Genomic DNA, 14252 nt, shown 5'->3' with positions numbered 1-14252 from the left:
GCGGCATGTGGGATCTTCCTGGACCAGGGCTCAAACCCGTGTCCCCTGCATTGGCAGGCGGATTCTCAACCACTGTGCCACCAGGGAAGCCTGGTTTAGCATCTTTTGATCTGTTAGACTGTTATTATAATTTTTCTGTAAACTGGGATTTGCCCACTTCCCCCACCCCCTCTTTTGTCTTTTCTTTTTTGAGACATTTGTTGGAATTCTGTTAGGAAGGTCAGACTTTTAATGGGTTCTGAGTTAAACACAAACTGATGTTGGAGTAGAAATTGCTTCATTTCTAATTGAATTAAAAATATTCCAGTAACCATTGGGAGCTGGAGGCCAGAGTTGTACATTGGATAGCCTGTCTACTTGAGTTCCTTTCCCAGTCCAGCAGAACTTTGGGGCCAGCATTTTTGGAGGAGTTTATTGAGATGACATGGTTTGCTAAATAAAAAATTTCAGATAGTCTCTGAGGGATGGTAGATTGCTCAAGAAATTGCATATTGATTCATCTTCCACATTTTATTTTTTTCAGACAAGCTTGAGAAGCAGTGTTTTTAAATCTCTCACATATATTGAGTGCCTATTACATTAAACCTTATTCATTATAAAATGTAGATGTTCTAACTTGTTATTCATGAAAAAAAATGCATCTGATGACAGTGAGTCAGAGTAAGTTTTATAGCTCATACTGCTTGGATATGGTTTCATTTGAACTGAAGCTTTGAATTTTCCAAAGCCTGAGTTTTCACACAACTATGTTTGTGGGACAAGTAGGCCCAAGCTCATTTCATGGCTAGGCCAGACCTCATGGCAGGTATAGATTGGCTAATCATTTAAATTGACTTCATCAACTGACACAGGGATAAACAGTAACCTATCTCAGAGAAATAACCAAAGTCAAATAAAGGTAATTGATGCAGATCCTTGTGAAGTTGTTGGAAGAAAATCCATCCTCAAGGTGAGAGCTACCACCTAAAACAAAAACAAAAACAGGCATTGTAATCCACTGTTATTTAATTAACCTCAGCACTCTTTTGTAATCAAAGTTTATGAATATATGTAAACATTTTAATACAACAGCATATATATGTGATTTAAAATTATTTGTCCTTTAAATGAAATGACATATAATAAAAATTAAATGAACTCTTTTTAACCAGGAATTAAAGGAAGTTAAAATACCATATTGCAGTGCTTCACAGACCATTTCTGGTGTGAAGGACCAACTTAAAAATTGTTTTCAATCCTTTGTTGACCATTTCTTTTGTAAAATGAAAAAAACAAAACAAAAAACCACAAAACCTCAAAACAAAACAGAGATATGGAACTGTGAATGAAAGGTAAAAGTAAAAGCTTATATTTTTATTAGATGTAGCAGATAAAATTGTTTCAAAAATATAGTTATAAACAAAACATGAGGAAATAGAAAAGAATTACAAAAACTGTACACATTGTTTATTGAAAATGTGCACGTAGGGGCTTCCCTGGTGGCGCAGTGGTTCAGAGTCCGCCTGCCGATGCAAGGGACACGGGTTCGTGCCCCGGTCCGGGAAGATCCCACATGCCGCGAAGCGGCTGGGCCCGTGAGCCATGGCCGCTGAGCCTGCGTGTCTGGAGCCTGTGCTCCGCAACGGGAGAGGCCACAACAGTGAGAGGCCCGCGTACTGCAAAAAAAAAATAAATAAATAAAAGAAAATGTGCACGTAGATGTAGAGAACAGACATGTGGACATAGGTGGGGAAGGGGAGGGTGGGATGAATTGAGAGACTGGGTTTGACATAAATACACTACCATGTGTAAAATAGATAGCTAGTGGGAACCTGCTGTATAGCACAGGGAGCTCAGCTCAGTGCTCTGTGATGACCTAGATTCGTGGGATGGGGCATGGGGTGGGAGGGAGGTCCAAGAGGGAGGGGATATAGGTGTACATATAGCTGATTCACTTAACTGTACAGCAGAAACTAACACAGCATTGTGAAGCAATTTTACTCCAATAAAAAGAAATAAGGCAATTAGTATATGAATAAAATAATAATCTCTTGCAGACTGGTAACAAGCACTGGTCTGCGGACCACACTTTGAGTAACACTTTGAGTTCTTTTGGACTAGTTGGCTAAGTCACTCTTTATGTTACTATTTATGTTTTCTATTAGAAAAGACTTGTGCTTCTCCTTCCCCACTTCTCAATTTAGAATAAGGTATATATTTTTACCTAACAGTGTGAATCTAGGTGTTTAAGTAGTTTCAACCACATGACTCTGGGATTTTCTTCAAATCTCTGTCGAGTTTTTTTTTTTTTTTTTTTTTTGCGGTACGTGGGCCTCTTACCGCTGTGGCCTCTCCCGCTGTGGAGCACAGGCTCTGGATGTGCAGGCTCAGTGGCCATGGCTCACGGGCCCAGCCGCTCCACGGCGTGTGGGATCTTCCCGGACCAGGGCACGAACCCGTGTTCCCTGCATTGGCAGGCGGACTCTCAACCACTGCGCCACCAGGGAAGCCCTCTGTTGAGTTTTAAATGATCCACGTTTCCCCAGTCTGAAGTGTGTTCTGCCATCGTTATTGTTATTAAGCCAAGATTGCTAGAAGCTTGTGAATTTGTGAGAAAAATTGGAAACTTTGTGGTTTAAGTTGCTTGTAATTTGTTTTATTAAGTTTTGTATTTTATCATTTATCTTTTGAGAACCTCAGAAATAACGCTTTCATGAAAATTAACAAGTATATGCGCAGTGTCATTTTAATTTCTTGGTTTAGTCATATAATTTTGTTAGCATTTATCTCTTTTTTAATGAATTTATTTAATGAATTTATTTATTTTTGGCTATTTTGGATCTTTGTTGCTGTGCGTGGGCTTTCTCTAGTTGCAGTGAGCGGGGGCTACTCCTGGTTGATATACAAAGGCTTCCATTGTGGTGGCTTCTCTCATTGCGGTGGCTTCTCTCATTGCGGAGCACGGGCTCTAGGCTCAAAGGCTTCAGTAGTTGTGGCACACGGGCTTCAGCAGTTGTGGCTCGCGGGCTCTAGAGCGCAGGCTCAGTAGTTGTGGTGCACAGGCTTACTTGCTCCGTGGCATATGGGATCTTCCCAGACCAGGGATTGAACCCGTGTCCCCTTCATTGGCAGGCAGATTCTTAACCAGTGTGCCACCAGGGAAGTCCCATCATTTGTCTTTTGATTGAGCTGTGAAGTATTACACTGTTTTTCTTAAGAGGTTCTTCACAGGCAGATGTAATTCTGTATGTTGCTTAATTTCTTTAAGCAAGCAGCAATCTATAGCTCTTAAATGTTCTCACCACACGCAAAAAATTGTAATTATGTAAGGTAATGGATGTGTTAACTAACCTTGTTGTGGCAATCATTTTGCAGTATATACATGTATCAACTCATCATGTTGTACCCCTTAAACTTATACAGTGGTGTATGTCAATTATATCTCAATAAACCTGGAGAAAAAAATAAGCAGCAATCTAGGCTTTATATCAAGGCTCAGTGATGTTGCCAGCACTGCCTGTGGTTCTAGAATGTCCCAGAGGTTATTAGCATTTGGTTTGGAGGGAGAAGAAAGTGATATTTAAGTTATGTTGTGGTTTTCTTCAATGTAGATAAAATGAAAGATAAAATATCTTTGGACTCAATATGAAGTCTTTTTACAACAGTTCTTTTGTTTATGTGACTTCAAGCAAGTGCTGTCAGTGGACAGAAAGATTTAAATTCTAACCTTTGTATATTCTTTGTATTACCCAGTGAAATAACTTTAAAATTAGGTTTTTAATTTTTTTTGAAAGTTATCTGTGCACAAGTTTGTATGTTAACGTGCGTGTTAGTGGAAAGAAATGCAAACCCTCTTTGCCTGTTTTCCTTTAGAGTAATTCCTCTCCTGCAGTTACTTTTGGATGGAAGTATGCTCTTTTCCCAGTAGAAGATGGTGATCTTGGAGAATGACCATGGAGAAGGGGATGAGTTCTGGAGAAGGACTACCTTCCAGATCATCTCAGGTTTCGGCTGTTAAAATAACAGCTAAAGAGTTGGAAACAAAGCAGCCCCATAAAGAGAAGCGAGGGGGCTTTGTGTTGGTGCATGCAGGTAAGCTCTAAGTGGGTGAGTTGGAAGATGAAAATAATGTTTTTTTCCCTTGCCTTGAAGTACACCAGGAATTGAATTTCATATCTGGAGGAGGCAAACTGCCAGGGGAGCTGGAACCAAAGAGGTTGACTTCGATAGAGTGAGGGCCTCCCCCTAGCTCCCCACTTAGAAGATCTTATAATGACGACTCTTCCTTTGTCTCCTTCACTCGCCTACTCTGTTATTTACTTTTACCCCCTATTTAGGTATTGTTAAAACCAGACACAGTAATTGTTTAAACTCTGGTTTGTGTTTTTAAAAATAATGCTGCTGAAAAAATTTTATTGACCCCATTTTTGACTTTGTCCATCTTAGAGTATAATTTACACAGTCTTAGAGCTAGTTTGCCTTTTTAATATTATAAAAGAGGAACCTTAAAACCAGAGAGATTAAGTGGCTTCAGCCACATGGCTAGTTCGTACAAGAGCCAGGCTGAGACACCCTGAAGTGAGCCCTTAAGTCCCAGTCTAGTGCTCTTGGCACTTCATCAGCCTGTAATGTCTACTTCAGAGTACCTTGAAGACAGACACAGTGAGTTCAACCCCTGAGTCCTCATCATCGAAGCCTCTAGGGTTTCTAAGCACTGCAGCCTTACGTAGATCTTTCCCCCTCCCCTTTTCCTTTAGTCATTTTTATTTGCCTGCATTTAGCGTCTAAAGTTCATGACCTCTGTGAAGGAAGAAGGAATGGCTGGGTCTCCTTTTAACTTTCCTCAGACAGTCAAGCAGGATGGCAGCAAGATTAGCTTTGATATGGGGTGAGGGGTGGAATTGTTTCTTCTTGTCAAACTGGTGTTCTTTCTGGTCATTAACTTTTGGCTATATCTAAACTGCACAGACAACTCGGGAAGCCTTATAGAATCGAATCCAGAAGAATCTAAAAACAAAACAAAAACCAGGTTCAATTTCCTTTTCTTTCAAATGATTTTTCAAAGAAGTGAGGTAAATTTATAGAAACAACTCAGATTCCTAGTCCAGTGTTCTTTCTACTACACCATGGTGGTGGTGCATCTTTCATAGCACCCAGTGAGTTATTTCATTCAGAATGAGTATTTGAACAATGTCCAAGAAAGGCCTGAGATGTGTAAAAGCAGCAACATGGAGCTTTTGATTAGTTGGAAAGGTTTGCCTTCTGTGACAGTCATTGTGGCTTCCCCACTGTCTCAGACACACACCTGATGGCAGTGGCTCTTAGACAAAGCTGGTGCCGGGGGCCAGCTGTAATAGGAGGAAATCTGGGTTATGACAGGAGATTGTATGGATGAAGGGTGACCTTCCCCTTCTAAATTATTAGAAGTTCAGATAGAGTGATTGATTATGCAGCATTATATATCTTGTACATTTAAGGGACAAAATTTCAATTCCAGTGTAGAGATTTTAAAAGTGTTTTTTTTTTTTTTTAGCACTAAAGGAGACTTGCCCATGTTTTAGTCATTTGAGTAGTAGATTCTTGCTTTTCCCCAGATCTGTATACTACCTATATTTTACCTAATATTAAAAAAGATAAACACTTTTTAACCTTAGCATTTTTTTTTTTTTTTTTGCGGTACGCGGGCCTCTCACTGTTGTGACCTCTCCCGTTGCGGAGCACAGGCTCCGGACACGCAGGCTCAGCAGCCATGGCCCACGGGCCCAGCCGCTCCGCGGCATGTGGGATCTTCCCGGACCAGGGCACGAACCTGTGTCCCCTGCATCTGCAGGCGGACTCTCAACCACTGCACCACCAGGGAGGCCCTAACCTTAACGTTTTAAAGATGAAACTTATCTTTAATTAAGTGGAACATCGGTATCACGTGCATGGAGAGAAAATAATTTAAACACAGTGCAAAAAAACCCCAGTGTGATTAAATTTTAGTTAGGTTCTGTTGCTTGTCAGCTGCTTAGATCCTAAGCTTACCTTTCCTTTGTTAAGTAGAGGAATTAGCAAATGTTAATCAGGTATTAAAGATCTCCTGGAGTCATGCTCAGATGGTTTCCCTATTCTAAGTAAAGGATTGATATGTTAATGCTATTAGCATAGATAACTAATGCTATTAGTTATCTATTTGGCTATAGTATCCCATGTTTTGGGAAACACTGCTGAAAGTTTGGGGCCTGCTAAGAAAACAGACCTGGGATCATTTATTAGAGAACCATGAAGAGAGTTCTGTTAAATATTGGTGCAGGTTCTATGAAGTTTCAGAGTTTGCTTGAGAAATGGGACTAGCATTTGCGTGTATTATGGATTCGTGTTGTTTGGGCATCTTTTCTGTTCTCTTGGGTTCCTTAACCATAGCTTCTTGGGCTAGTTTTTTCTCTGCCCCGATGAAAGGTGGGTTAAGTTCGTGTCATAGTCTGCAGTCTCACAGGAGAAGCCCTGAGGCTTAGAGATGTAGTTCTTTTTTTTTTTTTTTAACATCTTTACTGGAGTATAATTGCTTTACAATGGTGTGTTAGTTTCTGCTTTATAACAAAGTGAATCAGCTATACAGAGATGTAGTTCTTTAACCTTCCCTACTTTGGGGCCCAGCAGGGGGCTGGGATGGGGGCTGAGGGGGAGGTTCAGAAAAAATTAAAGAACTTTGATTAAGGGCTCTTGTCTTGGTTTCTTTCTTGTTTAGGTTATTCTCAAATCCCTAACTAAGCAAGTATTACTCCTTTTAGGGAAACAAATTTCAGAACCATTCTCTTGAGGAAGTTGCTGGGTGTTCGATTAAGAGACAGGGACCACCAGGATTTCTAATAGGCAGTTGTGAATATACTATCATTGAGATTTCAGAGACACCCTGAGCTACATTCCAGGGGTGAGCGGATGGAAAAGTTTGGGTAGGAATGGTGGTATTGGTGGTGGTTGTTGACAGGTGAGATATAACACCCCTCAACTTCAAGTATTATTCAGAAACTACCTAGTTTTCTGAAGTCACTCTTCAGAATTCTGACAGGGACTTTCCAAAGGTCAACAGAGAGGAACTTAGAGGGACTCTGTCCTTGACACTGCCTGGGTTATCAGCTCCAGCTAAAAAACTCCTAACTTTGGAGAAGTTTTCAAAAGGAGAGGTGACCTTGGCGAAGCTGCTCTGGGGACATAAGCTATTTCTGGTGCCTCTAGTAGGAAAATAGCTTTTGAAAGAGGCGATAAGGCATGGTATGAAAAAGGCTTATGGTGCAGAAAGAAGCTGTTAGATTTTTAAGACTCCATGCACTTAGGACAATAGTTTTATTGTCACTAGGAGAGCATCAGTTTATATGAGCTATTTATATAATACAAGATATCTCTGATATCTTAATGACAGTTAACAATTGACTGTTTTTTTTTCACTACAGGTGCAGGTTATCATTCTGAATCCAAAGCCAAGGAATATAAACACGTATGCAAACGAGCTTGTCAAAAGGTATGAAGAGAATGTATTCTGTTTGGTTGAAACAGTTTGGTTTTGACCAAAAGCAGCTTTACCTTGAAATTCAAAATTTTAAGGTTTGATTTATAAGACAGTCTTTGGTTTGGGCCACAAAGTAATTTTGCTCGTATTTGTGGGGTCTTTTTTTGTTTTGTTTTGTGTTTTTTATTCTCCAAATCATGTTTAGATCTTTTCCTTCCTTTCCCAGATCAGAGTCTGTATTTTTGGAATTGTGGGCACATAATCATATATCTTTTAATCTTTGAAACGGTACTGAGCTCTATAGAAGGGGTAGGGAAAACAACTCAAAGGCAGCCAATATGTCTTTCTATGAAGGGAAGAAAAAAAATAATAAAAAATTAAAATGGGTGTTCTTCTTAGGGAGATTATCCTGTACTTTTTCCTTCTGTTTTTCCATCACGTAATTTTTATCATAGCAAATTCATTGTCATTCCTGAGTTTAACTTTGCCCTTGTACTTAGTTGTGCTTTTTTTTTTTTTTCCATCTTTGTTTTTTGAGGTTTTGCTAAATTGTTGAATACTTAATGTGGAGGCAGGAATGGACTCAGAAGAAATATTGTTTGTTTTTATTTTGATCCTGACTGTATACTCTTGTAGGCAAACTTTCCATTACTTCTTATGCAAATAGAATGTTAATTGGACATTGCATATCAAGTAAATTGGGGTCTCTCAGCTCTTTTCATTTATATTTACATACCATTTAAAGAAGATTATACTTTATTAGCGATCCAAGATTTTTCTTATGAATGAAATCTCATAAATGAATAAGAATATTTGGTTACAGGGATTTCATTTTTTAAAAAAAATTTATAAAGGTAAATATTCTTTAAGCTATTTTATATTACTTTATCTTATTTTTCAAAGTGTGAAATCTTTTATCTGAGAAGAAATCATTTTATAGGAATATAGTTCTGTATATAATACATTTAGAGTGTGTAACCAGCCTCCTTAATTTATACAACAAATGAACTATTTAAAAGTTTCATGAGGAATAGAGTGCTTAGTTTTTGATCTTTGTTGACTAAATCAGAGCTTCAATTATTCATTTAAAAATCAGTCTTCCTTCTCTTTCTTTTCTGTCTTAATTTATACCTAAGAAGCAAGGTGATTTTAGTGACCTTTGCTCTCTATAGATTATATTACAAAAGAATATGATATGTTTATCTCCATGTAGAATACCTTATAGAATCAAAAATGCTTTTGTCAAATGTATGCTCCATCTAAGGATTCTGAAATGCCTCTGTGACTGAGAGTAACTACTTTTTATAGTTAGGGGTAGAGAGAGTAGTAATGGTGGGATGAGAAATTGTTAGCTTAGTCTGTATAAAATATGAATTCAAATTTCAAAATGGAATTCATATAATTTCTATGGCTCTGTGAATTGCCCTGTGATGAATGAAGCCCTTTCACTTACTAAATTCCTTGCACTTTGTATTTAGTGGCTAAATTTACTCGTTGTCTTAATATGAATAATAATAAGTGAGCTATATTATAAATTATCCTGAATAATTGCTTATTTTAAATCAAAGTCGTTTATGTCTTGAGGTATGGAATGGAACTCTAGTGATCAATTTTTATTAGCTATAAATGTCTCCTACACTTCTTCAAGCCTTTGGAAAGTTTCTGGGTATGTTTAAGAAGTTGTGGTTTTAAAATGAATAATCTTGCCCCTTGGTTTCATAGGCAATTGAAAAGCTACAGGCTGGTGCCCTTGCAACAGATGCAGTGACTGCAGCCCTGGTGGAACTTGAGGTATTTCTTTTCTCTATTTGTTTCATTTAAAATATTTGTGAGTTTATGTTCATTATTCTTAAATGACATGAAACTGTTGTTTAGTCAACCGTCAATTATATGACCAGCGTTTCTCAACAATATTAACAAGGTATGAAGAAGTCTGTGATTTTGTTAGGTTGTTCTCATTGGAGACTTCTCTGAGTAATATAAAAAAGTTGGTTAAATTCATTTTTCCCTGGTTTTGTGAGATTCATGAATACAAGTTACTGGTGATTGGATGCTTGAATTTCCTGAATATTTTCAGAAGAAAAATTCCTGAAGTTAACACCTCCTGAAAGTAATATATGTTCTGTTGTTTAGAAAACAAAAAATTCCAACTGTCTAGAAGTGTCCAAAGTGGAGGGGGAAGTTTCCTCACAAACTTAGCAGTTGGATATATATCCTGAAGCTGTGCTCTGTGAGGTGTGTCTTGTCCAGTGTGATAGGTTGGTCTCCAGTTAATTGTGGACATTGAGGAATTCATTGAGGAGGTTTTCAAGTTCGCTGTAATCCTTGCTCCTCCAGAGTGAGGGTCTCTTAATTCTCTTAATCTGGAACCCTGAGGATGAGTTTGTCCAGGGGATACCGAGGGCTTCAGAAGACCGACTTCTGTTGCTCAAACTTAGAGAAGGTAGATTAGTATAAGTCAGTTTAGAGCAATGGTACCCAACCTTTTTGGCACCAGGGACCAGTTTCGTGGAAGACAGTTTTTCCACAGACGCAGGGAGGGGAGGGTATGGTTTTGGGATGATTCAAGCACATTACATTTATTGTGCACTTTATTTCTATTATTATTGCATTGTAATGTATAATGAAATAATTATATAACTCACCATAATGCAGAATCAGTGGGAGCCCTGAGCTTGTTTTCCTGCAACTAGATGGTCCCATATGGGGGTGATGGGAGACAGGGATACCCGAAGTGTGGCTTATGTCCAGTCTACTCCGTAAGATGCAGCTTAATTGTCACTTGCCACTCACTAATAGGGTTTTGGTATGAGTTCGCAAGCCATTGATTTATTATGGCCTCTGTGCAGTCAGACCTCTCTGCTAACGATAATCTGTATTTGCAGCTGCTTCCCAGCGCTAGCATCACTGCCTCAGCTCCACCTCAGATCATCAGGCATTAGATTCTCATAAGGAGCACTCAACCTAGATCCCTCGCATGTGCAGTTCACAGTAGGGTTCACGCTCCTATGAGGATATAATGCTCCCGCTGATCTGACAGGAGGCGGAGCTCAGGTGGTAATGCGAGCGATGGGGAGCGGCTGTAAATACAGATGAAGCTTCACTCGCTCACCCACTGCTCACCTCCTGCTGTGCGGCCCAGTTCCTAACAGGCCATGGACTAGTAGCAGTCCATGGCCCTGGGGTTGGGGACCCCTGGTTTAGAGAACAGTGAACAAATAGTTATTTGCTTGAGAAGATTACTAGGGGAATCAAATAAGACATGAAGACAAAACAGGGATGAGTTTGAGGGAGGAGGTGTTAGAGTAGACTCTCCCAAGTTGACTGGATTAGGCTCTCATATCAGGGCACCTACCCTGACAGGCCAGGCCTTGCTTTTACCTGCGAAGATTGCTCAGGAGTTTACCGAAAGTCCTAAGACATGTTTTCTGTATATTCCCCTGGTTAATTGCAGAGTTACGCTTTTAATCGTGCTCTGTAGATTGTACTCTATCTTGTTAACACTTTGAGCTTGGTCCTAGGTTATGTAGTCAAGAAAGGTGAATATATATGGTGGGCACCAGTTCCACTGTAGTTTGGTCCCTGAGGTGTGTGACTTGGGGATATGTGGTCTCCTTCCTGTTGAGACTGGTACATCTTATACCAGCTCTACCAATCAGTAGCCATGAGTCCCTGGACACCTCACAGACTCTCCTTGACTCAGTTTACCCATTTATAATACGGGGATGATAATTTCTACTTTAGAGAGTCGTGAAGATTGAGTTAACATATGATAATCACTTAGAACAGTATGAGGCACATAGTAAACACCTCGTAACTGTTAGTAGCTATTACTATTGTGAGGTGCTTTGGAAATTATATATATGAGGTGAATATTTATGTTAACTCTTTACATTGTCAAAGGAAAGTTAATTATATGTTGTGGGTAAAAGGGCAAAAGTGACACAAGGAAGAAGATTGATGTGCTTACCACCAAATCTTACCTTTACTTAAAACACACACAAGGAAAGCTTCATCCAACTTAATTCAGTTATTAATTGCAAATTACTCTTCTTTGTGTAGAAGACGATGTCCTGAGGTTACAGGTGCATGGAGCCCATGTGGGCCTGGGGAAAGAAGATTAATGAATAGCTGGGTATATATTGTACCATAATGGCAACTATGAATACAACACTGAGGAAAATTAAGTTTTCCTTTTTCTTTTCATCTTAGAATAACTTTAATTTTCTCAGGTCCTACTTATATCATGCCAATATTTCATTACATTTTTCCCATGATGAATCAATCCTACTTTTAAAGAGTTTACTTATGTATACTTAATAATGATTTAAAATACATTTTGGAATGAGTTACATGTGAGTAAATGAGCTTTATAGTTTTGAATGATGACCTGTGGTTTTTAAGAGTGTGGATATGAAGGTTTTTAAAAAAACAAATGTGTTCTATTATTTTGATTGGACTATGTTATATGGCCTGAGTGAGTTTAGTGTACTTTCCTCCCTTTAATTATTAAGTTTGGGGAAGAATTTCAATGAACTGTCTTGAAAAATTCATTTTTATCTGGGATCTTTGATTGAAATATATGTCAGTAGTTTAAAGGTTAAGGCTACACTAACTGGAGGAATTTGCCTGGATCTTAAGAATTATGTTGGAAGTCATGCATATACTGCCCCCTGCAGTATCAGTCACCTTGCGTAATTGTGATTCATCACCTTTGAATAGGGTGAAGTCTTCAAATAAAGAGTTTAATCAAAGAGGTATTGTAATAGTTTGAGTCAATGGAAAGATATATAAAAATTGGATTCTTGTATTTTCTGTACCTAGAGAAATATAAGTAACAATATTAAGCCCTTTCAGCCAACTGAAAATTCCCACAGAGTCTGATTTATACTGTGTTATGTTTAATTTGAGAGTAACCACTTATCTTTAGTTTTGATCAATCTATTTAGTAGAGCTAAGTTTTGTCCTAATTATCAAATAGATATGGGCGATCGTTATACTCCTGTCTTTTGACTTTGGGATATACTTTTGACTTAAAAAAAACATACTTTTTAAACTTGTTTGTTACATTATTACTTAGGCAGATAAGTAAAATTGGTTTGAGTTTCCTGAGGACTTTACTAACTGTAGATTGAAATGACTGAAATGGTTTAATGGTCCTTATTGGCTAGAAGGGGTATCTGGCCTTGTATTTTGGAAAATATGAAAATTTGTATTTACACCAAATAGTGAAAAGTACACTGACCTCAACTTGTTGCCACGGAGGAGGAAGAGACAAGGTGAAAGAAAAGAAAATTTATAATAGAAAAAAATGTGTTTTGGTGGCCTCTGTAACTTAACCAGGCTGCTTAGACAAATCATTTTTGAGCTTTTCTTGGAATCCCATTCCCTTGTGTAGTTTCATTTTTCTCATCCACCAGGACAAACAAGTGGTGTTATCATAAGACTACAACTTCTGGGCACCAGAGGGAGTGTTCCCTTCATTCAAATAAGGGGTGGGGGGCATGCGCGTAAGTTCCTGACTAGTAAACTGACTAGCTTCTTCCTTTGGGGTTTTGGGAGGGAAGGTGGCCATTTGTATGAAAGGTGTTCTGCAGTGTGGAGTTGAAAATGAGATGATGCCAAAGTGCATTTTGTTTACCTTCAAAATGTGGCGAAGGAAATGGAAAGGTCAGTTTTATAGATCATATTTTAATAATTTATTGTTAACGTGATTTGGTCCCATTGTTTCATTTAACTATTAATAGTTTTTTTGAGATTCTTTTTATAACTGACGGGAAAGGGACTTCTATCAACCCTGATTTCCCTCACAGCAGAGAAGATAAATTTGTGAAACAATTTGATCCTCATACCTAGGGCTGTGCCTTTGGGAGACAGTTGTTTTCATGCCTGCTTTTGAAATAGTTTTGGTTCGGGTAGTGACAGTAGATTTAAAATTCTAAACCATAATTTTGCACATTTCACATGTATAGCTTCTGATATGAATTTCTTATGTGAGAAAATTAGATAGAGATCTGGGTGAGTCATGATGCCACTGCTAAAGTAGAGAGCTTTTCATAGATTCTGACAGAAAATGAACTCATAAAACGCTTACTGAAGCGCCCTTTGCACATCAGTATATTTTTCTTAAGAAGTACAAAGATGTGCTTTAAAAAGTTCTAATAAAGGGCTTCTCTGGTGGCACAGTGGTTCAGAGTCCGCCTGCTGGTGCAGGGGACACGGGTTTGAGCCCTGGTCTGGGAAGATCCCACATGCCGCGGAGCAACTAGGCCTGTGAGCCACAACTACTGAGCCTGCGCGTCCGGAGCCTGTGCTCCGCAACAGGAGAGGCCGCGATAGCGAGAGGCCCGCGCACAGCGATGAAGAGTGACCCCCACTTGCCGCAACTAGAGAAAGCCCTCGCACAGAAACGACGACCCAACACAGCCACAAATAAATAAATAAATTAAAAAAACAAAGTTTAAAAAAAAAAAGTTCTAATAAGGAATAATAGGTGAAATATGACTGACAAACTTTTGAGAGGTTACTTGTCGTTTTGTGAGGACTGATGAATCTGGCTGGCTGGCTGGTGTACCCTTTGAGAGATTTTGGTTAATTCATTTTGAAAACTGATTATTTTGGTAGGTAGAATACTATGCATTAGCAATAATGATAGATATAGCTTTTAAATTTCATATAGTGAAAGGTTAATTGCACAGGCTCCCTTGTTAAAAATGTTTTGTTGAACTTATGTTATTCTAAGTGGACCCTGCTGTTCTTTTGTTGACTTGCTTCATTCTTTAAG

General features: G+C 38.7%; 1 protein-coding gene across 4 annotated transcripts in view; it reads left to right on the top strand.

Annotated features, from left to right (window-relative positions):
- The window catches only part of TASP1 (taspase 1), a 241286-nt gene that overhangs the window by 5810 nt on the left and 221224 nt on the right, over positions 1-14252 (top strand). For all 4 annotated transcript variants that reach the window (XR_014017692.1, XM_081257714.1, XM_081257713.1 and 1 more), the window contains 3 exons: positions 3853-4071; positions 7413-7480; positions 9191-9259. Coding sequence is in view for 3 of the 4 variants with exons in the window: in XM_081257714.1 (XP_081113840.1) it covers positions 3927-4071; positions 7413-7480; positions 9191-9259 (282 nt within the window). In the remaining variant the exon portion in view is untranslated. The remainder of the gene's footprint in view (positions 1-3852; positions 4072-7412; positions 7481-9190; positions 9260-14252) is intronic.

This window comes from Mesoplodon bidens (genome assembly GCF_964165515.1).
Source record: "Mesoplodon bidens genome assembly, chromosome: 15".
Classification (NCBI taxonomy): domain Eukaryota; kingdom Metazoa; phylum Chordata; class Mammalia; order Artiodactyla; family Ziphiidae; genus Mesoplodon; species Mesoplodon bidens.
Note: the sequence above shows the minus strand (reverse complement) of the source record. Positions and strands in the feature narration are given on the sequence as shown.